Genomic DNA, 23,504 nt, shown 5'->3' with positions numbered 1-23,504 from the left:
ATTGCCATGCATTCCTTATCTGAGAACATCTGGTGGGGGGGGGTGGGGGGGGGGGTGGTGGGGGAAGTTCCACAGTGCATCTGGATGGTACCCAAAGATGCGGTGTGGAACTTCCCCTTCCCCCCACCCCCCAATCCAGAAGTTAGAATATTTGGATTTGGAAACTGTGAGCAATGTTAGTTTTTAATATATAAGTTGAAAACATGATCAAATTTCTATTTCAGTTATTATAATACGAATAACCTGTTTGGAATAAGTGGATCAAAGCTTTTGTTAAAGCAATGATGTAAAAAATGAATGTGATAACATTGCACAAATTACATAAAATTACATATTACGTAAAATTTACACCACAGAAGTAGGCCATTCATCCCAACCGGTCTCTGCCGGTTCTTATGTCCCACACAAACCTTTTCTCAACTCTTTCAGTATATTCTTTTGTTCCTTTTGCCCCTATGTACTTATCAACATCCTTAGTTTTTGATCTACTTTGTGTATTTTGGTTTAATAAATACATGACCATATACTTGTATATATGCACATGCAAGTGTACATGTACACATACACATAAATGCATTCTATAAATCCTTTCCCATTTAAACTCCTAGGAACATATTAACAGTTCCATTTTGCCCAATAAGCCTGTTCTGCCATTCAACGAGATTGTGGTTGATCTGCGACCTAACTCCATATACTCCTCTTTGCTCCATAATCCTTAATATCTCTGGTTGACAAAAATCTGTCAATCTCAGTTTTAAGATTCACAGTTAATCTAGCATCAATTGCCGTTAGCAGAAAAAAGGAATGCCCCTAACTCCCCTGTAACCATTAATGCATGCCAACCATGAGGCTTGCCGGTATATTTAGCTCTCTGACTAAGCTAGTCTCAACAAGTAATGATGATGCACACGTGAATAAAGTGAAACCAAAGTAATGTGAGTTAGTTCCAAGTGAAATTTAAGTTGGGAAAAAAACATTTTCTGCTCTCAATAATTCATATGCTAATGGCAATGGAGTTGGGCATGAAAGTTTTGGCCATGATGCAGAGCTCTCTGAGCAGAAGACTCCTTTATCGCCAAGCTGTAACTGCAGCATTATCAGCTGATGGTGGATTTCACCACTGAAAAGTGTTCACCACCACAGAATTGCACATATTTCCCATGCACGTCGCTGGCACTTTAAATTTTAATTGTAATCACATGGAAAATGGAAAAAAGCAAGAAAGTGGAAGTGGCACATGCTTCCATTTCCGTCATTGGGAATGGCGCTGACAAAATTCTTTCCCAAGTCTCTTTGGGCTTCCATTGTTGTCTGCCTTTTCATTATTTAGAAGGTATCCAGTTCTGTTCTTTTTAGGTCTTACGTTTGCCACAGTTTTGCCCATTCACTTATTCCATCAATCTCGCTTTATAATTTTATCCTTACTGCTACATTGCTTGTCAATCTTTTGTGTTATTATCAAATTTGATACTTGGCTTTCTATTCCATCATCTACGCTGTTAATAAACATGATGAACAATTCAGGCCCCAACACTAATCCTTGCAGAACACCACTAGTCACATTCTGCCAAGAATACCTTCCCATTATCCCTACCTTTGTCTCCTGTTGCTCAGCCAATTTCCTTCAATTTGCCTTCAATTTTATGAACTTCATTCTTAGCTAACAGTTTCTTAAATGCCTTCTGGAAGGCCATATAGGTAACATTCCCCTGTCCACTAGTCACCCTCTTTTGAAAAATTCAATCAGGCTCATCAGGCAGATTCTTGGCTGGCAAGGCAGTCAAGGGTATGGGGGGGGGAGGGCAGGGGGTGGGGGGTGGGAGGGGGGCAGGAAAGTAAAGGCCACAGTCAGTTCAGCTATGATCTTATCAAAAGGCAGAGCAGGCTCGAGGGGCTCAATGGCCTACTCCTGCTTCTAATTCATATGCTCATATGAAGGCGTGATCTACCCTACATGAATCCCTGCTGGCTCTCTCTGATCATCTGAAAATGATCATGGTCATCTTATCCTTAATTGTAGACTCCAGCAATTTCTTGACAACAGAATTTAGGCTAACTGGTCGATAATTCCCTGGTTCGCCTCTTCCCAACCCTGCCCCCATCAACTTTTTAAAATATTAACTGATGTGCAATTTTCCAATCTAAAGCAATAGTTCTTAAATTAAAAGAACTTTGAAAGGTTAAGGTATCTACTTCCCAAACTCTTCTAACAATCTCATAACACAGAATGCTTAATCTCCAGTCAGCAGCCAAACTTCAGTTAAAGCAGTTTTCTTGTCCTACAATAGCCATTGTTTTTAGCTTCCCAACTGCATTTTTTAATGCTTCTAGCAGTGCTATCCAATAGGATTTCATTGTTCACCAAACCTATGGTGATAAGGTCACCATGTTCACACATGATACAAAATAACTGCAATACTAATAAAACAAATATGCAGTCCTTTGAGAATAGGTTTGAGGTTTTAAACTGTCAGCAATCAAGACCAATACACTCACTGCCAGAGCCAGGAGAACAGTTTCAAAAGGGTTTACAATCCAACAGTTCCACAAGGCAAGCCAGCTTTTACAGTCTCAAAAGGTGGTGACAATCTGTTAACTGAAGTGTTCTGTTTCTGATAGTGTGCTTCAGTTTATTTCCAAATTTCTTCAAGAGTAAATTGTTCCTATTATATTTGGATTGATGTATTAGGAGACTCAGGGATGGAAAAGAATCAACAAATCTATTGGCTTCTGCATTCTGACTCTTACCATGACTCTTATTCTCTGTTGCCTGCAATTAACAAACACAGTCTCTGGACATTCAATAGACCTTTGGCTCCTGGCCAACCTCCTGTAATCACAGCTTTCATGCCAATAGTGCACTATTCTTGTCAATCACTAATTTCAATAGATCTATTAAGATGAAAGCTGAACACATTTCGAAGTTGTTGCACTCCCTCAGCTTGCGGGTCGGACCACTTTCTCTGGTTGAAGATACGGAATCTGTGGAAATTTAAAGACAGTGGAAGGTTCACCCTGGTGTGGCCAGAGGAGGAGTCACTGGAGTAAGCCTCATTGCTGGAAGTCAGGGCAGGAATTCTCAGAAGACTGAGGGAAATGATTTTTGACAGGCACTGGACATTACGACTCAGTGAAATGGGGAGAAGCCCATTGGAAGCAGAGAGCAACTTTGGACTAGGTCCTATAAAGACTGTAATTCTGAAGAGAGATGGTGTAATATATAAATGTGGAATGGGATTTTCAGTCATGTCAGAAAGTCAAGGTGCTGGGGGATGGGGTTGGAATTATCTTTTCTGTAGTTTTCTTAGGTGGAGTAGTGGTAAAGACACTGGACTAGTAAACAAGAGACCAGATTAATGCTCTGGGGATATGGGTTCAAAACCCACCATGGCAGCTGGTGTAATTTGAATTCAGTAAATAAATCTGGAATATAAAGCTACTGTCATTAATGGTGCCATGAAACTATCATCGATTGTTGGAAAACCTCATCTGGTTCACTAATGTCCTTTAGGGAAGGAACTCTGCCATCCTACATGTGGCTCCAGACCCACAGCAATGTGGCTGACTCTTAACAGCCCTCTAAAACAGACTAGCAAGGGCAATTAGGAATGGGCAACAAATGCTGGCCTTGCCAGCAATACCCACAGGAAAAAAAAGTTTAGTATATTAGTTGCCTACTAAGTAATATTTAGTAAATGTTGATATAAGATTGTTTGTTACAGTTAATGGCTAAAAACGTGAAATTTTTGAGTTGGTCACTGGGAATTCAAATCTCTTTTAAAAAGTTATCAATCTCCATGGGGATCATAACTACATAGAGTTTAGCCCTCTTTCCTGGTTGCAATCATTAAATTTGACCACTTTTCTTTTTCTATGGTCACTTCCTCCCTGCCCTTTGTTGCTCGTGAGGCCTTTTTCAAAATCTATAGTTAACATGTTAGGAGCATCATCGCTCAGAAAATTCTCCGGTTTCTTGGTCCACCTTGTGTGAACTCCCTCCTATCATATAAGTTTAAAATCTTCCTCCTCTATATGATTAATCTTCTCTACAAAAAGGGCACTTTGGTTCAGGTCACTTCCGAACGGCTTTTGTCTTTGTCAGGGTTTTCCCAATGCCCCCAAAATCCCAAATCCTCCCTGCAGGCATGCATTTTTTAAGGATGCCTCTAATCTTCCTCTCCTTAACCGCCCTTTTAATCTTATGGTGCAGCTTTGATTGGAACTATGCAAACTCAACTAAATTGTATTCTATCTTCTTTCATTGATTCCAACATGAGCCAAGACTCCTGGTGGCCAGAAGCTTTTCTGGAAGCTCCATGCTTTCCTTACTCAAGCACCTGGGAGGGAGCAGAACATTTGTAGTTCCTTTTTGTGATTGCAACAAAGATCGTCTGTCTCATAATTGTCTAATTCCCCAACAGCTACCATTCACCTGTTCTCCTTGTTAATGTTTATTTTTATCCACTCTGAGTAGCACATTGTGCTATGGTTTAATTGAGCAGCCTTACCCTTCTTATTTCACCTCATGGGTGTCAAGTTAAAGAATAGTCAGTAGACGAAGCTAACATCACAGAGATTCACTTCATTGACTCCCTTGCAATTATTCATCCATTTTTCTACTTCCTGAATCCTTTCAATCTCTGGAATTTACATCTGTGGGGCTTTTCCTTCCCCCACACACTGTGGAGTGAGGAGTGCGACTAGTGGGCTCCACACTTCTTTACTTAATTGGCACATCCTGCAAATCCACTTTAAACCTGTACGTCTCCTGAATCCTCTATGGATCCAGGAAAGTACAGATTGTAACCTGGCTTAGCATCTTCTGTTGCCATACTAACCACACCAGCTGCTGCACTACATACAAGTATTAAATATGGAGTAAAATGGGATATTTTCCATATCCGCCCTGGCCCGATTGAAGCAGGAAAAACACTTATTCAGCGTTTAACTCTGAGCTGGGCCAAAATGTCCTCCCTTATTTGTCTTATACTTTTGTCTTTTAACCAAACAAATGTATAAAAAGATGAGAAAAATAATTCACTCTTAGAAGCATAATACTGGAAATCTGAAATTAAAACAGAAAATGCTGGAAATACGTAGCAGGCCTGACAGCATCTGTGAGAGAGGATCATCATAAATATTTCAGGTTAGTGGCTTTTCATCAGAGCTTTCACTGAGTGTTTCCAACATTTCTCTTTTCATACAGGCTCTCGGAGACATCTGTCTCAACGATTTCATTCCTCAATGGCAAGACGGTGAGCGATGTGGGCAGACAGCAGCTTTGCAATTTGCTGCCAATGAGCTCATCAACCAGTTCTGATGAAAGGTCATTGACCTGAAACATTAGCTCTATTTCTCTCTCCACAGGTGCTACCTGAACTGCTGAATATTTACAGCATTTTCTACTTTTATTTCAGATCTTCAGCACCTGCAATATTTTGCTTTTGTACACGATTAAGCTAAAATTGTATAATTACCTGCACTTAGTCATGTGGTAAGGCAGCACTGTAAACTCAACTGCACCAATCAAGGAGTTCCACATAGCCTACATTATCAATTATAAAGATGTTGCACTCTTATTGAGTGCAACAATATTTTGGAAAATAAACTTTTTGAAAGAGCTATTAGACTGGGGAGGCAGATTAAAAATGGAGACTTTTTGTTACTTGACTGGGTAGCAAAATTACAATGATTTTTAAAAAAATGTATTTATGGAATAATATAAAAGATATATATGCTACTCATTTAATAACACTAACCTGAAGAAATATTCCATACTCTTGGACCTAGCCTTTCTTACCTTGCCCTGTTGATCTGTCTTTATCTCCCATCCTCGAGGCAGTTCTAACTGTGTATCTGCAAACATGTTCAGGAAAGTCACCAAGTCCCTGTTATGCTGATACCGCTCAAAATTCCGGGCATCCTTGCGGATCTTCAGTATCATATGCTTCAAGCAAGTACTATTGGTAAATATTCGATAGGCACTCTGCGAATGGAAGAAGTTGTTTGAGCAGGTCTGTTATGCTGCTTTCTGAAGGCAATAGTAAATTATTGCTGTGGTTTACTGTAAAATCATGTTCATGGTCCAGAACATAACAGATGCTTAGGAGTGTATTATGTAGAGTACGGAGTGTTATATGGTAATAAAAGTAATATGCTTTTAAAAAGGTAGAGAAAACTTGCATTGACATACAGACCTTCATGTTATCATGTTTCCCCAAATTGTTTTACAACCATTTAAGTACTTTTGTAGCCACTGTTTTAATACAGCGAATTGTAACAGCCAATTTATACACAGCAATGTGATAATGAGCAGATAATACAGTTTCTTGACTTTGGCTAGGGGTTAAATGCTGGTCAAGACACAGGAGAATTCATATACACCCTTTTTGAAAAATGCTCTTTCCATCTAAAAGAATATAAGGGCTTTGATTTAATGCCCCATCTAGAGTCAGCTGAAAGATAGTGCAGCACTATCTCAGTATGGTACTCAAGTACAGCCTCGGTTATGTGCTCAAGGTTATCAACATCTGGGCAAGAATTTTCCCGTTGGCGAGCGGGGGCAGAGTGCTTCGCCGTCGCATAAAATGATGCGGAATGATGTCGGGCAGAACTCCCGATCTTATCCCATGTCATCTGCATTTTCAGATCAGCGGGGATGCAGCCGAGTCAGCTCATGTGACATTGTCACAACAAAGGACATGGATGTTAATGAAATTTTCGAAAGAATAACTTTTTCCCTTTGGGAACCGATCTCCCTGAGGCAGCACTTAGTCTCAGGGAAAGAGTGCACTTCTGCATTTGCCATTCCCCACCCCCACCTGCATGGGGAGCGCACAGCGCTTCCGTGCGTGGGCTTTAATTGGCCCGCCCATGAAAAATGGCAGCGTGCCCACACCCGCTCACACACTTCTCCCCCTGACGGGGAGAAAATTTTGCCCCTGGAGATGTGCTGCTGCTTGAGTTCCCCTCACTGGTTCTGCCTTGCATAATATAGTACCCATGAAGTTCAGTGAAATTCAAGCTGCAGACTTACCATATCACAAGGTACAATGCAGAGCATATGTATCATGTGATTCACGGTACTGAGGTACTGTACTACATGATTTATATTGCAGAATTACCAATTTGTTTGCATTGAAACATTGATTATGTCACACTTTGTTTATATCATGCGGGGAACAGTAGATGGTAGGTATCAAGTGAAATAAAGTGTGAGCAGTTTCTGAATGTTACTGAGTCTGGTGGTATGTTACAGTCTCAAAACTCTGTGTTGTTTCCTATTCCACTTGATATATGTGACTAACAGATATGTTGCTCTTGGCTAATGAGATACTGGTGGAGAATATGACTAAAAGTGAATACCTGTCAGGAACTAACTGGGCACAATGGGAGGTAGCAATAATCTGAACATCATAGTGTGGGATGGGATTAACTGTGCTTTGTCATAACCTAAGCCCGCCATACCATTTGTGGTAAGTGCCCATGGAATGGGAATGGGTTAATGTTCCAGTAGCCCTTGATTGGAGCTCAGTGCAGGGCAGTGGCAATCAGCAGTGATGATGGCAACCTTGTACACACATCTATAGGTTTAAAGTGGTCCGCCTAACACTGGATTTTTGCCCTCAGCGATACAGCATTGCAGTCATTTTAGAGAAAAGCACCAGGAATTACATTTATTTCTCTTTTTTGAAAACAAACACTTCTTTCTTATGTTGTATTGTGTGAGCGGACTTCCCATCGTAGATGTTACAGCAGAATTAAAACACTGATGGAAGTAAAATTTAAATACTGATTCACATCTATTAAGAATCAATGTAACACAGCAAATAAGCAGATAAAACCAAATTGTACTCAAACTCATCTTGGATGACAGTTGCATTTATTAATACTACAGTGCAATGTGTACAATGGATCAGTTCAATGAACTCAATTCATTTTATTTTCTTGAGCAGGGTTTGCCTTGTTTGTAATGTTGTCAAACTTATTGGATTATGTTGGAGTATCCCAGAATTAAAGATAAATCTCCCAGGGATGACTGCGAGCAATCCAACAGAAAAAACACAATGGCCAGAATTTCAAGCTCCACTGCTGGGGAGCTTTTAGGCGGGTGAGGGTGGGGGCGGGGAGGGCTGGGGTAGTGGAAATTGAAGGAACAGAATTTCCACTGGGTTTCTGCCTGCCCCGACCACACAGCGATTTCACACTGGGGCAGGCAAGGCCTCAACGGGAAGCCTGCCCCTGCCCCAAGTGAGACACTAATTGACCGCTAAAGGGCTGTTTCTCACCCAACCTCAACTTTTAGGCTGGCGTGGGGGAAACCCATAAGAGACCGGCCTAGGTCTCAGGAAGAGGGGGGGGGGGGGTGTAATGGACGCCTCCATCCGAAGCCCCCTCTGACTGTGGGTGGGACCTCCAATTTAAGGTTTAGTAGTCGCTGGACTACCTTAGCACACCTCCCCCCGCCCCAGCCTTTCCCTCAACATCCCAGTTGCTCCTTTTGCGCCCTGACCAGGCCTCCCCTGGGACCTCTTAAACCTACCTTCACCTCTGGTTCTGGGACTCAGGCTCAGGCATGTTGGTGAACTTCCTCTTCAGTCCACTGCAGTTCTTGTTGCTGGGGCTGAAGTCCCGCCTGCAGCCACTTAACGCTCACTTGAGTGTGATATGGCTGCGGGGCACTTGGAGTCGGAGGGGGTACGTTCCCCATCGTCTCTTCAGATGGCACTGCCATTCGGAAAATTCAGGCCAAGAATATTTTAATTTTGTTTTTCACTCTGGCCAGACCCGCAATAAACAGCAGGTCTGCCATGTGTCCAAGATGTAATGTAGCCCTGGAAAAACCACACGATGTGGAGTGGTTTCTGGAGTGCAGAGGATTCTGGGCATTTTGGTTTCCATTATTGATCAATTGCCATGAGACTGCAACCAATGGCAAATACAATGGATTGGTTGGAGGGGGAGGTCATGTGATGAAATCTCCTGAATTACAGCCCAATTGGAATTGGCAACCTGGCCTATTTAGTCTACCTGATACCAATGTCTAAAAGGCTTGTCAGGAAAATATGAGGCAAATTAAATCATATCTCAGAGGGTGTGATCAGATTGGCCCATCTTCTGATCAGTAATGGAGCAGGAGTACATACACACCACTGACCGTGTTCAAAACTGTGGCCGTATCTTTTTTATAATTCATTCATGGGATGTAGGCTTCGATGGCTAGGCCAGCATTTATTGCCCATTCCTAATTGTCATTGTTCAGAAGGCATTTAACAGTCAACCACGTTGCTGTCGATCTGGAGTCACATGTAGGCCAGACCAGGTAAGGGCAGCAGATTTCCTTCCCTTAATGAACCAGATGGATTTTAACAACAATTGACAATAGTTTCATGGTCTTCATTAAACTTTTAATTTCAGATTTTTATTGAATTCAAATTCCACCATCTGCCATGGCAGGATTTGAACACAGGTCCCCAGAGCAATACATTGGGTCTCTGGATTACTAGTCCAGAAACAATACCACAAAGTTCAGGGAATTTCACTGTTTTAAAATGTGCCTGTTATCTGCTTTAAACTCTAGGTCGCGCCACTACACCCGACACTGCTCACCCCCCCTCCCCGACACTGTTCGCCCCCCCAGGCACTACTCACTCCCTCCCCGAACCTGTTCACCCCTTCCCTGACACTGTTCAATCCTCAACAACACTGCTCACCCCCTCCCCAACACTGCTCACCCCCTCCCTGACATTGCTCACCCCCGTCCTCGACAATCACACCACTCCCCCTCACTGACACTGCTCGCCATCATTGACACTGCTCACCACCTCCCTGACGCTGCTCACACCCCTCCTCGACAATGCTCATCACTCCCCCCCACTGACACTGCTCACCCACCTCGGCACTGCTCACCCCCTCCCCGACATTGCTCACCCACCTCCTCGACAATGCTCATCACTCCCCCCACTGACACTGCTCACCCCCCTCAACACTGCTCACCCCCTCCCCGACACTGCTCACTCACTCTCTGACATTGCTCACCCCCTCCCTGACACTGCTCACCAACCCCACCGACACTGCTCACCCCCTCCCCGACACTGCTCACTCACTCTCTGACACTGCTCACCCCCTCTCTGACATTGCTCACCCCCTCCCTGACACTGTTCACCACCCCCCCGACACTGCTCACCCCGCCCCCGACAATGCTCACCCCCTCCCTGACACTGCTCACCCCCCCCGCGACACTGCTCACCCCCTCCTACACTGCTCACCCCCTCCCCAACACTGCTCACCCCTCCCCCGACACTGCTCACCCCTCCCCCGACACTGTTCACTCCTCCCCCGACACTGCTCACCCACATCCCGACACTGCTCACCCCCTCCCCGACACTGCTCACCCCCTCTCCGACACTGCTCACCAACCCCACCGACACTGCTCACCCCCTCCCCGACACTGCTCACTCACTCTCAGACATTGCTCACCCCCTCTCTGACATTGCTCACCCCCTCCCTGACACTGCTCACCACCCCCCCGACACTGCTCACCCCGCCCCCGACAATGCTCACCCCCTCCCTGACACTGCTCACCCCCCCGCGACACTGCTCACCCCCTCCTACACTGCTCACCCCCTCCCCAACACTGCTCACCCCTCCCCCGACACTGCTCACCCCTCCCCCGACACTGTTCACTCCTCCCCCGACACTGCTCACCCACATCCCGACACTGCTCACCCCCTCCCCGACACTGCTCACCCCCTCTCCGACACTGCTCACCAACCCCACCGACACTGCTCACCCCCTCCCCGACACTGCTCACTCACTCTCTGACATTGCTCACCCCCTCCCTGACACTGCTCACCCCCCCGCGACACTGCTCACCCCCTCCTACACCGCTCACCCCCTCCCCGACACTGCTCACCCCCTCTCCGACACTGCTCACCCCTCCCCCAACACCGCTCACCAACCCCACCGACACTGCTCACCCCCTCCCCGACACTGCTCACCCCCTCTCCGATACTGCTCAACACCTCCCCGACACTGCTCACCCCCTCCCCGACACTGCTCACCCCCTCCCCGACACTGCTCACCCACTCCCCGACACTGCTCAACCCCTCCCGCGACACTGCTCACCCCCTCCCCGACACTGCTCACCCACTCCCCGACACTGCTCAGCCCCTCCCCCGACACTGCTCAGCCCCTCCCCCGACACTGCTCAACCCCTCCCCCGACACTGCTCAACCCCTCCCCGACACTGCTCAACCCCTCCCCCGACACTGCTCAACCCCTCCCCCGACACTGCTCAGCCCCTCCCCCGACACTGCTCAACCCCTCCCCCGACACTGCTCAACCCCTCCCCCGACACTGCTCAGCCCCTCCCCCGACACTGCTCAGCCCCTCCCCCGACACTGCTCAACCCCTCCCCCGACACTGCTCAACCCCTCCCCCGACACTGCTCAGCCCCTCCCCCGACACTGCTCAACCCCTCCCCCGACACTGCTCAACCCCTCCCCCGACACTGCTCAACCCCTCCCCCGACACTGCTCAACCCCTCCCCCGACACTGCTCAACCCCTCCCCGACACTGCTCAACCCCTCCCCCGACACTGCTCAACTCCTCCCCCGACACTGCTCAGCCCCTCCCCCGACACTGCTCAACCCCTCCCCCGACACTGCTCAACCCCTCCCCGACACTGCTCAGCCCCTCCCCCGACACTGCTCAACCCCTCCCCCGACACTGCTCAGCCCCTCCCCCGACACTGCTCAACCCCTCCCCCGACACTGCTCAACCCCTCCCCCGACACTGCTCAGCCCCTCCCCCGACACTGCTCAACCCCTCCCCCGACACTGCTCACCCCCTCCCTGACAGTGCTCAATCCCCAAAACTGCTCACCCCTCCTACACTGCTCACCCCTTCCCTGACAATGCTCAGTCCATCCCCCGACACTGCTCACCCCCCTCCCCTGACATGCTGCGCACTCTCCCCGGCACTGTTCATCCTGTACCTCTCCCGGGTGTAGAGGATGTAGAGGAGGGAGCAGTGTTTGGGGGTTGGGCTTTGTTAGGGCTTTGGCGGTGTGGGGGGTGGGGGGGGGCTGTGTTGTGAGCACAGTCAGAGTGCGGGAGGGGTTGAGCAGTGTTGGGGGTTGAGGGTGAGTAGTTTTAGAGATACGGGCGGGGGTGAGCTGTGTTGGGGAGTGGGGGTGAGCAGTGTTGGGGGGTGAGGGTAAGCAGTGTCAGGGGGGCAAACAGTGCCAGGGATGGGGGTGAGTAGAGTCAAGGGTGTGGGCAGTGTTGGGGGATGGGACGTGAACAGTGTCGGGGGTGGGGGTGAACTGTGTCAGGGGGTAAACAGTGTCGGGGGGTAAGCAGTGTCAGAGAGTGGGGAGTGAACAGTGTCGGGGTGAGCATTGTCAGGGGCGGGGCTGAGCAGTGTCGGGGGCGGGGATGAGCAGTGGTGGGGGGTGGAGGTGAGCAGTGTTTTGGGGGTGACCATTGTCGGGGGTGGGGTGAACAGTGTCAAATGGCGAGCAGTGTCGAGGGCGGGGAAGAGCAGTGTCGGGGGTGAAGGTGAGCAGTGTCGAGGGCGGGGGTGAGCAGTGCTGTGGGGGGGGTGAGCAGAGTTGGGGGTGGGGGAGAGCAGTGTCGGGGGTGAAGGTGAGCAGTGTCGAGGGCGGGGGTGGGCAGTGTTGTGGGGAGGTGAGCAGTGTCAGGGGTGGGGGAGAACAGTGTCGGGGGTCAAGGAGAGCAGTGTCGAGGGCGGGGGTGAGCAGTGCTGTGGGGGGGTGAGCAGTGTTGGGGGTGGGGGAGAGCAGTGTTGAGGGTGAAGGTGAGCAGTGTCGAGGGCAGGGGTGAGCAGTGTTGTGGGGGGGTGAAGAATGTTGGGGGTGGGGGAGAGCAGTGTCGGGGGTGAAGGTGAGCAGTGTCGAGGGCTGGGGTGAGCAGTGTTGGGGGTGGGGGTGAGTAGTGTCGGGGGTGAAGGTGAGCAGTGTCGAGGGCAGGGGTGAGCAGTGTTGTGGGGGGGGTGAGCAGAGTTGGGGGTGGGGGAGAACAGTGTCGCGGGTGAAGGTGAGCAGTGTCGAGGGTGGGGGTGGGCAGTGTTGTGGGGGGGTGAGCAGTGTCGGGGGTGGGGGAGAGCAGTGTCGGGTGTGAAGGTGAGCAGTGTCGAGGTCGGGGGGGTGAGCAGTGTTGTGGGGGGGTGAGCAGTGTCGGGGGTGAAGTTGAGCAGTGTCGAGGGTGGGGGTGAGCAGTGTTGAAGGTGTGATTAGTGTCGGGGGCGGGGGTGAGCAGTGTCGGGGGCGGGGGTGAGCAGTGTCGGGGGCGGGTGTGATTAGTGTCGGGGGCGGGGGTGAGCAGTGTTGGGGGTGGGGGTGAGCAGTGTCGGGGGCGGGGGTGAACGTTGTCAAAGGGAAGAGCAGTCGGGGGTGGGGGAGAGCAGTGTTGGGGATGGAGCTGAGCAGTGTCGGGGGCGGGGGTGTGCAGTGTTGGGGGCGGGGATGACCAGTGATGGGGGGGTGGTGAGCAGTGTCGGGGGTGAGGGTGAGCAGTGTCGAAGGTGTGAGCAGTGTTGGGGTTGGGGTGAACAGTGTTGTGGGGGGGCTGAGCAGTGTTGGGGGCAGGGTTGAGCAGTGTCAGGGGCGGGGGTGAGCAGTGTCGGGGCGGGGGTGAGCAGTGTCGGGGGCAGGGTTGAGCAGTGTCGAGGGTGGGGGTGAGCAGTGTCGAGGGCGGGGGTGAGCAGTGTCGGGGGGGTGTGATTAGTGTCGGGGGTGGGGATGAGCAGTGTCGGGGGCGGGGGTGAGCAGTGTCGAGGGCGGGGGTGAGCAGTGTCAGGGGCGGGGGTGAGCAGTGTCGAGGGCGGGGTAGAGCAGTGTCGAGGGCGGGGGTGAGCAGTGTCGGGGGCGGGGGTGAGCAGTGTCGGGGGGGGCGTGATTAGTGTTGGGTTGGAGATGAGCAGTGATGGGGGGGTGGTGGGGGTGAGCAGTGTCGGGGGCGGGGGTGAGCAGTGTTGGGGGCGGGGGTGAGCAGTGTCAGGGGCGAGGGTGAGCTGTGTCGGGGGGGTGTGATTAGTGTCGGGGGTGGGGATGAGCAGTGTCGGGGGCGGGGGTGAGCAGTGTCGGGGGGGTGTGATTAGTGTCGGGGGTGGGGATGAGCAGTGTCGAGGGCGGGGGTAAGCAGTGTCGGGGGCGGGGGTGAGCAGTGTCGGGGGGGGCGTGCTTAGTGTTGAGTCAGAGGTGAGCAGTGATGGGGGGGGTGGTGGGGGTGAGCAGTGTCGGGGTGGGTGATTAGTGTCGGGGGTGGGGGTGAGCAGTGTCGAGGGCGGAGGTGAGCAGTGTCGAGGGTGGGGGCGAGCAGTGTCGAAGGTGTGAGCAGTGTTGGGGGTGGGGGTGAACCGTATCAGGGGGTGAGCAGTGTTGGGGGTGGGGGTGAACAGTGTCAGCGGGTGAGCAGTGTCGGGTCGGGGGTGAGGAGTGTCAGGGGGGTGGAGGTGAGCAGTGTCGGGGGCGGGGGGGTAAGCTGTGTCAGGGGGTGAGCAGTGTCGGGGGCGGGGGGGTGAGCAGTGTCGGGGGCAGGGGTGAGCAGTGTCGGGGGCAGAGGTGAGCAGTGTCGGAGGCAGGGGTGAGCAGTGTCGGGGGCGGGGGTGAGCAGTGTCGGGAGCAGGGGTGAGCAGTGTTGAGGGGGTGAGCAGTGTCGGGGGCGGGGGTGAGCAGTGTTGAGGGGGTGAGCAGTGTCAGGGGTGGGGGTGAGCAGTGTCAGGGGTGGGTGTGAGCAGTGTCGGGGGTGGGGGTGAGCAGTGTCGGGGTGGGGGTGAGCAGTGTCGGGGGGGTGAGCACTGTCAGGGCTGGGGGTGAGCAGTGTCAGGGCTGGGGGTGAGCGGTGTCAGGGGTGGAGGTGAGCAGTGTCGAGGGCGGGGGTGAGCAGTGTCGGGGGCGGGGTGAGCGGTGTCGGGGGTGGGGGTGAGCAGTGTCGGGGGCGGGGGTGTGCAGTGTTGGGGGGTGGAGGTGAGCAGTGTCGGGGGCGGGGGTGAGCAGTGTCGGGGGCGGGGGTGAGCAGTGTCGGGGACGGGCGTGAGCAGTGTCGGGGGCAGGGGTGAGCAGTGTCGGGGGGGTGTTCAGTGTCGGGGGCGGGGGTGTGCAGTGTTGAGGGGTGGAGGTGAGCAGTGTCGGGGCGGGTGTGTGCAGTGTTGGGGGGCGGGCGTATGCAGTGTTGAGGGGGTGAGCAGTGTCGGGGGCAGGGGTGAGCAGTGTTGAGGGGGTGAGCAGAGTCGGGGGTTGGGGTGAACAGTGTCAAATGGCGAGCAGTGTCAGGGGTGGGGGTGAGCAGTGTCGGGGGCGGGGGTGAGCAGTGTCAGGGGCGGGGGTGAGCAGTGTCGGGGGCGGGGGTGACCAGTGTTGGGGGGGTGAGCAGTGTCAGGACTGGGGGTGAGCAGTGTCAGGGGTGGGGGTGAGCAGTGTCAGGACTGGGGGTGAGCAGTGTCAGGGGCGGGGGTGAGCAGTGTCGGGGGCGGGGGTGACCAGTGTTGGGGGGGTGAGCAGTGTCAGGACTGGGGGTGAGCAGTGTCAGGGGTGGGGGTGAGCAGTGTCAGGACTGGGGGTGAGCAGTGTCAGGGGTGGGGGTGAGCAGTGTCAGGGGCGGGGGTGAGCAGTGTTGGGGGGGTGTTCAGTGTCGGGGGCGGGGCTGAGCAATGTCGGGGCTGGGGGTTTGCAGTGTTGGGGGGCGGGGGTGAGCAGTGTCGGGGACGGGCGTGTGCAGTGTTGGGGGGGGTGTGCAGTGTTGTGGGGTGGAGGTGAGCAGTGTTGGGGGCGGGGCTAAGCAGTGTCAAAGGGGTGAGCAGTGTTTGGGGTGGAGGAGCGTAAGATGATGCGTGATGACGTTGGGGGAGCGTCCCAAAGTCATTGCGTACTTGTGCGATATTTCGGTCGGCAGGCGCGCGAGGGTCTTGGCAGTGTGCCCGCTGACAATTGACAGGCCTATTAAGGCCATTAAAAATCTAATTGAATTAAATTTTTCACTGCCCGTCCAGCCTTACAGTTGGCGGGCAGGCGAAAGAGATTTTTTGCGAAACCTCATCCACGGGCGGGATGAGGTTTCGATCTGTCATTAAAAAAAAAACATTTCAAACTAATTTCTAACATGTCCCTGCTCGTGTGACAGAGTCGCATGAGGGGGCATGTTTTTAATATTTTTAAATTCTTTCCTTTTTATTTTTCAAAATCTTCATCTCCGAGGCAGCTCTGTCTCAGGGAGCTTTTCCTGCGCGCATCCGCACGCATGCGCAAAGTTCCCCACTCGCCCTCCTCCCCTCTCACACAGCCAGCACTGAGCGCTGCAGCATTTAATTGGCCCGTCAGCGTGAAATCGAGGTCACAGCCCGATCGGGGGCAGCGGTCGGCTTCCTGACCACTCCCGCTCACCTCCGCTGAGCCCACCCAACGAGGGCAACATCCTGGCCACTATTTCTTTTCTCTCTGTTTTGCAGTGTGTTGCTGCAGAACTTGTCTCCCTCCCCTTTCAGTGCCTATAATTTATCAGAATTATTTGGTAGCAGTCATATTACAGCCTTTCACAAAAAGCATGTAAAGAGGAACAACATTTTCTGGAGTCTTTATTACAGTCTCCAAGGAAAAATAAATTTGGAGACAGTCAGGATAGTTTCATTGCATGCAGACCTAGGTTAGGCATCATAGTAAAAATGATAGGAAACCAGGCAAGAAAGAAACTTGCAACATCTCATTTGTCTTAACAAAGGGAGTACCTGAGAGGCCGCTTGTAAATCATTTCCTTATTGAGATTATGAGTTTGATTTTTAATTGCCCATGGGGGTGAGGTTGGATGCACTTTGAAAATAGTACACCCTGAAGATGGTCAGAATTTTTCGCTCGTCGGTTGGGCTCGGTGGGGGCGGGCAGGGGTGATCAGGAACCCAACTGTCGCCCGTGATCGGCTCTGCATTGCGATTTTACACAGGCAGGCAAATTAAGGCCCGCCCAGCGTAAGATGCGACAGCGGCAACAGCGAGAAGGGGCGGCTGCCTGATCTGACGGCAACATGGTGGCCGATTCACAAGCAGCTCAGGCAGCCCCTGGAAGACTGCCATGGAGGGACACAAGGTCATTATGATGGATCCGGTTGCTGGTGGACACGGCAGGCAGGAGGGCAGGTCGGCAGGGCAATCGGCCCCATGTTTCTCTGACGAGTGTCTCGCTGCCCCCCTGGAGGAGGTGGCAGCACGAAGAGAGATCCCTGTCCCCAGGAATGGGAAGAGGAGGCCCCCCCCCCCCCCACCACGTCACCAAAAGGGCCCGGGAGGAGGTGGCATCCAGGGTCAGCAGCCTTGATGTGGTGAGGCGCACATGCGTGCAGTACCAGAAGCGCTTCAATGATCTCCTTTGATAGGGAAGGGTGATTACCGTGTTGGCATGGGCCACTTAGCACAGCAGTTAAGAGATGCCCATTCCCCCCCTTGGACCTCACAGGTCTTACAGTCTGAGTGGCAAATGTCAAAGAGGAAGCATTTGGGCAAGAGGGTGATCCCTGGCTGCTTGGACTGAGTGTCTTGTGGCTCCACGGTCACGAATGGGCTGAGCCCTGCGAGGTGGTCCTCAGGTGGGGTTGGCCAGGCGGCAATGGCAATGCAGGTACAGGGCGGACTAATCAATGCTCCTCTGTCCCTTCAGGAGAAAACATCCCATAACAATGCTGAGAGGTTGTGGACTGGCAGGGGACCCCCACACCTACTCATCTTGACCCGATATGTGCAGGTGGCCATGTCGTTGGAGAGGTGTCATGCACCTACGTCAACCAGCCATGTTGAGGTTGGGGTGCCACAGGGAGGTAGAGTGCAGTGCACTGAGGTCAGAATGTCTGTCATTGCAACCATTCCATTGTAGTCTCTAAATTGATGTGAGCCTTGAACCTGTAATCCCTATTGATAATGGAAAACTGAGGGCACCATGATACAGATCTGTGTCTCATCCGGGTGCCAGGCATGCACAGTGTAATGACTTCAACTAATGACATGTCCTTGTTCTTCCTTTCATGGTCACCAGCAGCCCATCGAGCTGAGGAGACTGAAGGCCCACTACTGACCCCGGAGGACAGCACCCAACAGAACGCACCTGTGTCACAACGGTCTCTCAAGCAGGCACCAGCGTAGAAACCAGCACCCCGGTAGGCATTAGATCGGCAGCTAGTATTGTGGAGCATATTGATGAGGGCACTTCACACTTGCTTGAGGTGCAGGCAGAGGCAGAGAGTGCCCAGGGTGCCGCCAGTCGAAGGACTGCTGGGGACCAGGACTGCTCAGTTGGTGGCTGATGATGTGCCTCTGGAGTAGTCCCTGAGGCAGCAGATGCTGGAAGTCCAGCAGGGTGTGTGGGAGGATCTGGCAGGGATACTTGAGGGAATGCGTGCCATGGTCTATGTTGTGGAGGAGTCCTTGCAGAGCGTGAGCAATGCAATGACCCTCATGGCTGAGCACAATGCTTTATCCATGGAGAGAGTGGCGACTTTCATTGAGAGGCTCCTCCAGGAGCTGAATCAGGGGTTACTGGGGATGCACTCGGACCTGCAAGCCTTCACACAGGCAATGACTTCAGGTGGTCACTGTCAGTGTGGAAGGTGGATTGGACACCCAGTATCCAAGCTAGATGCCCGTCCATCAATGGTGAGCAGGTAGGTCCAGAGCGACTTCGTGTTGGTGCACGAGCTGCCTGCCATCTCTCAGGGCGCTCCAGGTGAAGGCAGCAGCTCCTCCACCCCTCTGCCAGTGACTGCGGCATCCGATGAAGCTGCGGCGACTGGGGAGATGGCAGCCAGGCCACTGGCCGCTCCCTCCCAGGTGGGGCCAGCACAGGCTCCACGGGCCAGTGGATGACCTCCAAGGTCATCAAGGCCAACAGGGCAGCAGAGGGAGCAGGCTGTCTCCAATGCCGGTGCCAGCGAGGGGGGAGCACCTAGACATAGCACCTGCAAACAAAAACTTCAAGCACCTTAATCACAACATGGCCTGTGCATGGATTATATTTGTGTTCCCTACTTTTAATTTAGTTCTTAATTGGTGTGATGAAGAACACCTCTGAATATCATTTGTTAACTTTATGCCAGGCAGCATATCATTAAATGTGTTTTTGCACAACAAGCCACTGGGTGCTTCATTAGTTCTGCAGGTGCAGGGTAACCCATGATGTTATGATGACTTGTTTCTCATTGAACTTTATTGAAATGGTACATAGTGCATGTTATTCACCAAGCAAATGTTCCTGTCAGGTATCAAGTATGGAGCCTACAGCCCTGGCATGTGTTGGTGGTTCTTATTTGGTAGGCTAGCTGAAGGAGCATTGGGTCAAAGTGTCCCGGGTGTCCCTGCCTCCTTAGAGGTTGCCCAGGTCAGCACCTATGCCCTCATCGTTCTCCTGAGCATGCCTGTCCTCGGACTCACTACTGGACTCATTGTCTGTTGCCTGAGCAGCTGCGTCTACATCTTCTTCCTCCACTGCATCCCCCCTTTCCAGCGCCAGATTGTGGAGAGCGCAGCCTGCAACCACTATCAGTAACACATGATCTGGGGGGTATTGGAGTGCGCCCCCTGAACAGTCCATGCATCAGAAGCGCATCTTGAGAAGACCGATGGTTCTCTCCGCCGCAGCCCTTGTGGAGGCGTGGCTCCTATTGTACTGCTGCTCAGCTTCTGTTCTTGGATGGCGGAGAGGCGCTATGAGCCACCTTTTGAGGGGATAGCCCTTGTCACCCAGCAGCCATCCATCCAGCCGGGCTGGAGCGCTGAAGAGCCCCGATACCTGGGAGCGTCTAAGGATGTAAGCGTCATGGGAGCTGCCTGGGTACCTTGCACAGACTTGTAGAATCAGCATCCTGTGATCACACACCATCTGCACGTTCATGGAGTGGAAGCCCTTCCTGTTGACAAAGGCACCGGGCTCACCCGCTGGTGCCTTGATGGCCACATGTGTGCAGTCTATTGCACCCTGGACACGGGGGAATCCAGCAATCACTGCGAAGCCTCTGGCTCACTGTGCCTGGCTGGCCTCATCCATAGGGTAGTGCATGAAAGTCAATGCATGCCTGAACAAAGCGTCTGTCACCAGCTTGACACAACTGTGGACAGCTGATTGGGAGACTCCACAAAGATCACCCACCGACCCCTGGAAAGAGCCGGAGGCAGAGAAGTTAAGGGGCCATCGTGACCTTCAGCGCCACTGGCATGGGGTGTCCACCCACACAGTCGGAGCTGATCTGAGGGCCGATCCTCTGACAGATGGAGGTCACTGTCTCCCTTGAGAGGCGGAGCCTCCTTTGGCATTGCACCTCAGACATAATGAGGTATGCGTCGCCGCCTGTAAAAACTGACAGCAGGATAGTGGCATCTTCTGGGGCCCCTTCCGCTTTGGACCCCCTGCTTTCCCTGCACCCCCCTGTGCCTGCGGCTTCTCCTCCCACAGGTTGCTCCCCTGGAGGCTGAATAGGGACACCTGTCCTCCTCCCTCTTCTGGCCCTCCCTTCCTTCTCAGGGGAGGTATCTCCAGCGGAGACCACAATTCCCAGTACCAGGGTAATGGAAGGCTATCTGATACCTGGAAGGCCCCAAGTGATATGAATCCTCCAGGGGCCCGGAAAACAACACTGAGTCCTGAACTGAAGCCTCCTATTTCTGTCAAAGCAGCTCTGAAGCAAAATGAAGGTGCCCTGTTCACACCAGCAAGCAGCAGCAAGTTATAAGCTGAAGTAGAAACTACTCGCATTAACAAGCCCACTCACCCCTCTTATCCCGCCCGTGGATGAAGTTTTTGAAAATGTGGCCTGCCCGCCTGCCCGTTTAGTCCACCTGACGGCCTGAAAATCGCACGAGCCACATAAACTCCGGGACAATTGGTGTCTCAAGAGCCTTAACTGGCCCATTAATTAATGGCAGGCGCACATCCGTCTTCATCATGCGCCCGCCTAGTGAAACACCGCGTGGGTGTGCGTTGGCATCAGCAAGCTCAGCCGACGTCAACGAGCTTCATCTCTGGGTCAGACGTGTCGGGCACGCACCCAAACTCCAACCTAAAAATTCTGTCCAGTGTGTTAGTCTCCCGACGCCTCTGAACACGCTGCTATTTTCAGAGCAAAGGTGGTGGGGACATGGGGGCTGGTGGTGCAGTGGTGGTTAGAACCAGCACTCACTCTCCTCCAAGTAATTGTCCATTAAGTTCCTTGAAGAGCTTAATAACTGGCTGGGGAGAGTCAGAAGGTGATTTTCAAATTGCAGATCAGGAAAAGTGAGCAGTATGGTTCACATTAGTGCACACAACTGTCAGGAGCAATGCAGAGTAATGTTTCTGCTGAAATAAAATTGTTAGGAAGAAGAAAGAGTTATTCACACAGAAAGGGCCTCATATTTTTTCAATGACTATATGGTCACTTGATTGTACTGAGAGGCTGCTGTCCCTCTGCTCTCCTGCCTGCCTCAATCTGCAAGGCAATCACACTACACTCTCACAGTGCCCAATACATTAATTGGGCGCCAAGCTCACCTCCGGTCCATTTAGGGAATCTGTATTTTAAAATAGCATCGCATGAGTGATGCAGACGTGATGCAGGGTCAGGACTCAGGAATGACCTAGGTGTCGGGTTCTTGACCCCCAATTGAAAATCCAGCCCTATAAGTCAACATAACTGGACACAAAAGCATAAGTAACCTCTAGGTCACGTTATTAAAAGAACAGATTGATAACAAAGAGTTTATCAACAGAAGTGGTTCGTCAACCATCAGAGAGCACAGGAAAGGACAGCATACGAGAATCCAGAGAAGAATGTAAAAAAATAAAGCACGCAGGTTCAGAAGAATAATAATGGGAACATAGCAAAGAGCAGAACAATGCAGAATGTATCATATTACAAAAGGTGCAGTAATGTAACAGCACAAAGATAATGTAAGTAGTAGAATAAAAGCACAGCAATTATAAAGCACAATGAATTGGAGAATACAAAAATGCAGAGAATATGGATATAGAATGGACAATACAGTGATTTTGGATTATATAAGAAAGGAAACCATAGAACAGTCTAAGAGAGTAAGGCAGAAATCATAAGATAATTATGAGCACAGCAATGCCAAGCAATGTATATGTAAGTATACACTACTTTTTAAAGATTTAAGTTACCAGGCTATACAACAATTTCAGGGATTTAAAAGGGTACTTACATTATTTGAATGTAGCACAGTGAAGAACTCAGGATTTGTGATAAATTTGACAGTTGGAGACTGCAATAACATGTTAACTTTCTGGGAACTCACTGGAGACAAAGAGCCTTCTCGTCTCAGTTCTAGCAAAATGAGGAGGCAAGATATTATTCCTTAAGTATAGCATCATGAAGAAATGTCTTGATTTTGAAGTTAAGAGAACTTTAAAATGATAAAATTGGACTACATTATATTTTAAGGTACTGAGTGTGTATAAGATAACCTAACTTTATATTTAGGTCATAGATGGGGAGTTTCTTGAGCAGTGAAAGGGTCATGGCTTTCCATAGAAGTAAAAGCAACTTTCATTTACATCAGAAGTGGGGAACACCAAATGAAGGCACTTTGTTTTATTGCTGAGGTTTCTTTTCCCTCAATTTTCACACACGTCATTCTGGTTTGCAGAAACTTAAAATTGGTGAATAATTTGCAATTACAGGTTGGACGTCCAAAATCCGGCTACCAAAAGCCAGAATTGTTCATAAACTGGACACTTTTGAAATGGCACTCTGGTCTAATTCCCGTGCTCCCAGTCAACATGAACAGCCGTTGACCCCAAGTGACCAGAACACCCCAAACTCCACCCATGCACTGTTAATGCTGTTGTTGTTTGTTCCCATACAATTTTCTCATACACTGAATTTGGCCTAGGATAGTCTGATTTTACCGTCCAAAATCTGTGAATATCCGAAACCGGCATGGTCTTGGTTCTGGGGGTGCTGGATGTCCAAGTTGTGGTAGGTGGGAAATCTGTCACTGCTCCTTTCATCTGAACAGAGCCTGCCTGTCCTCAACCTTCTACCATATTAGTTCAGTCAATGTAAGGAAGATGTAATTCTTAAAAGGAACCACACAAAGGTCAAGAGTGGTCTGTTTGCCGATGATTTCACATTGTTCAATTCCACTTGCAATTCCTTAGATAATCTCAGATAATGAAGTGCTCCATGCCCAAATGCAGCAAGACCTGAACTGGACAATATCTAGGCTTGGCCTGTGAAGAGGCAAGTAACACTCACACCACGCCCTGTTCTAGGAAAAGATCATTGCCAACAAGAGAGAGTCTTACCACCTCCATTGACATTGATTGGTATTACCATCACTAAATTTCCCAACATCAACATCCTGGATGTTACCATTGACCGGGAACTTTAAGTGATCAGCCACATAAATATGGTGACTACAGGAGTAGGTCAGAGGTAGGAATTCTGTAGCGAGTGACTCACATTCTGACTCCCCAAAGCCTGTCCACCATCTACAAGACACAAATCAGG

At 50.9% G+C, this 23,504-nt stretch overlaps 1 protein-coding gene across 1 annotated transcript in view; it reads right to left on the bottom strand.

Moving 5' to 3' along the window:
• The window catches only part of LOC121276200 (E3 ubiquitin-protein ligase HECW1-like), a 527,663-nt gene that overhangs the window by 167,949 nt on the left and 336,210 nt on the right, over positions 1-23,504 (bottom strand). Inside the window, exons 12-14 of the mRNA XM_041184341.1 lie at positions 23,434-23,485; positions 22,195-22,321; positions 5,801-5,986 (exon numbers count right to left, since the gene is read on the bottom strand). Of these exons, the coding sequence (XP_041040275.1) occupies positions 5,801-5,986; positions 22,195-22,321; positions 23,434-23,485 (365 nt within the window). The remainder of the gene's footprint in view (positions 1-5,800; positions 5,987-22,194; positions 22,322-23,433; positions 23,486-23,504) is intronic.

The sequence above is a fragment of the Carcharodon carcharias genome, chromosome 3, assembly GCF_017639515.1.
Source record: "Carcharodon carcharias isolate sCarCar2 chromosome 3, sCarCar2.pri, whole genome shotgun sequence".
Taxonomy (NCBI): domain Eukaryota; kingdom Metazoa; phylum Chordata; class Chondrichthyes; order Lamniformes; family Lamnidae; genus Carcharodon; species Carcharodon carcharias.
The sequence above is the reverse complement of the archived record's forward strand: the minus strand, read 5'-3'. Positions and strand labels throughout refer to the sequence as shown.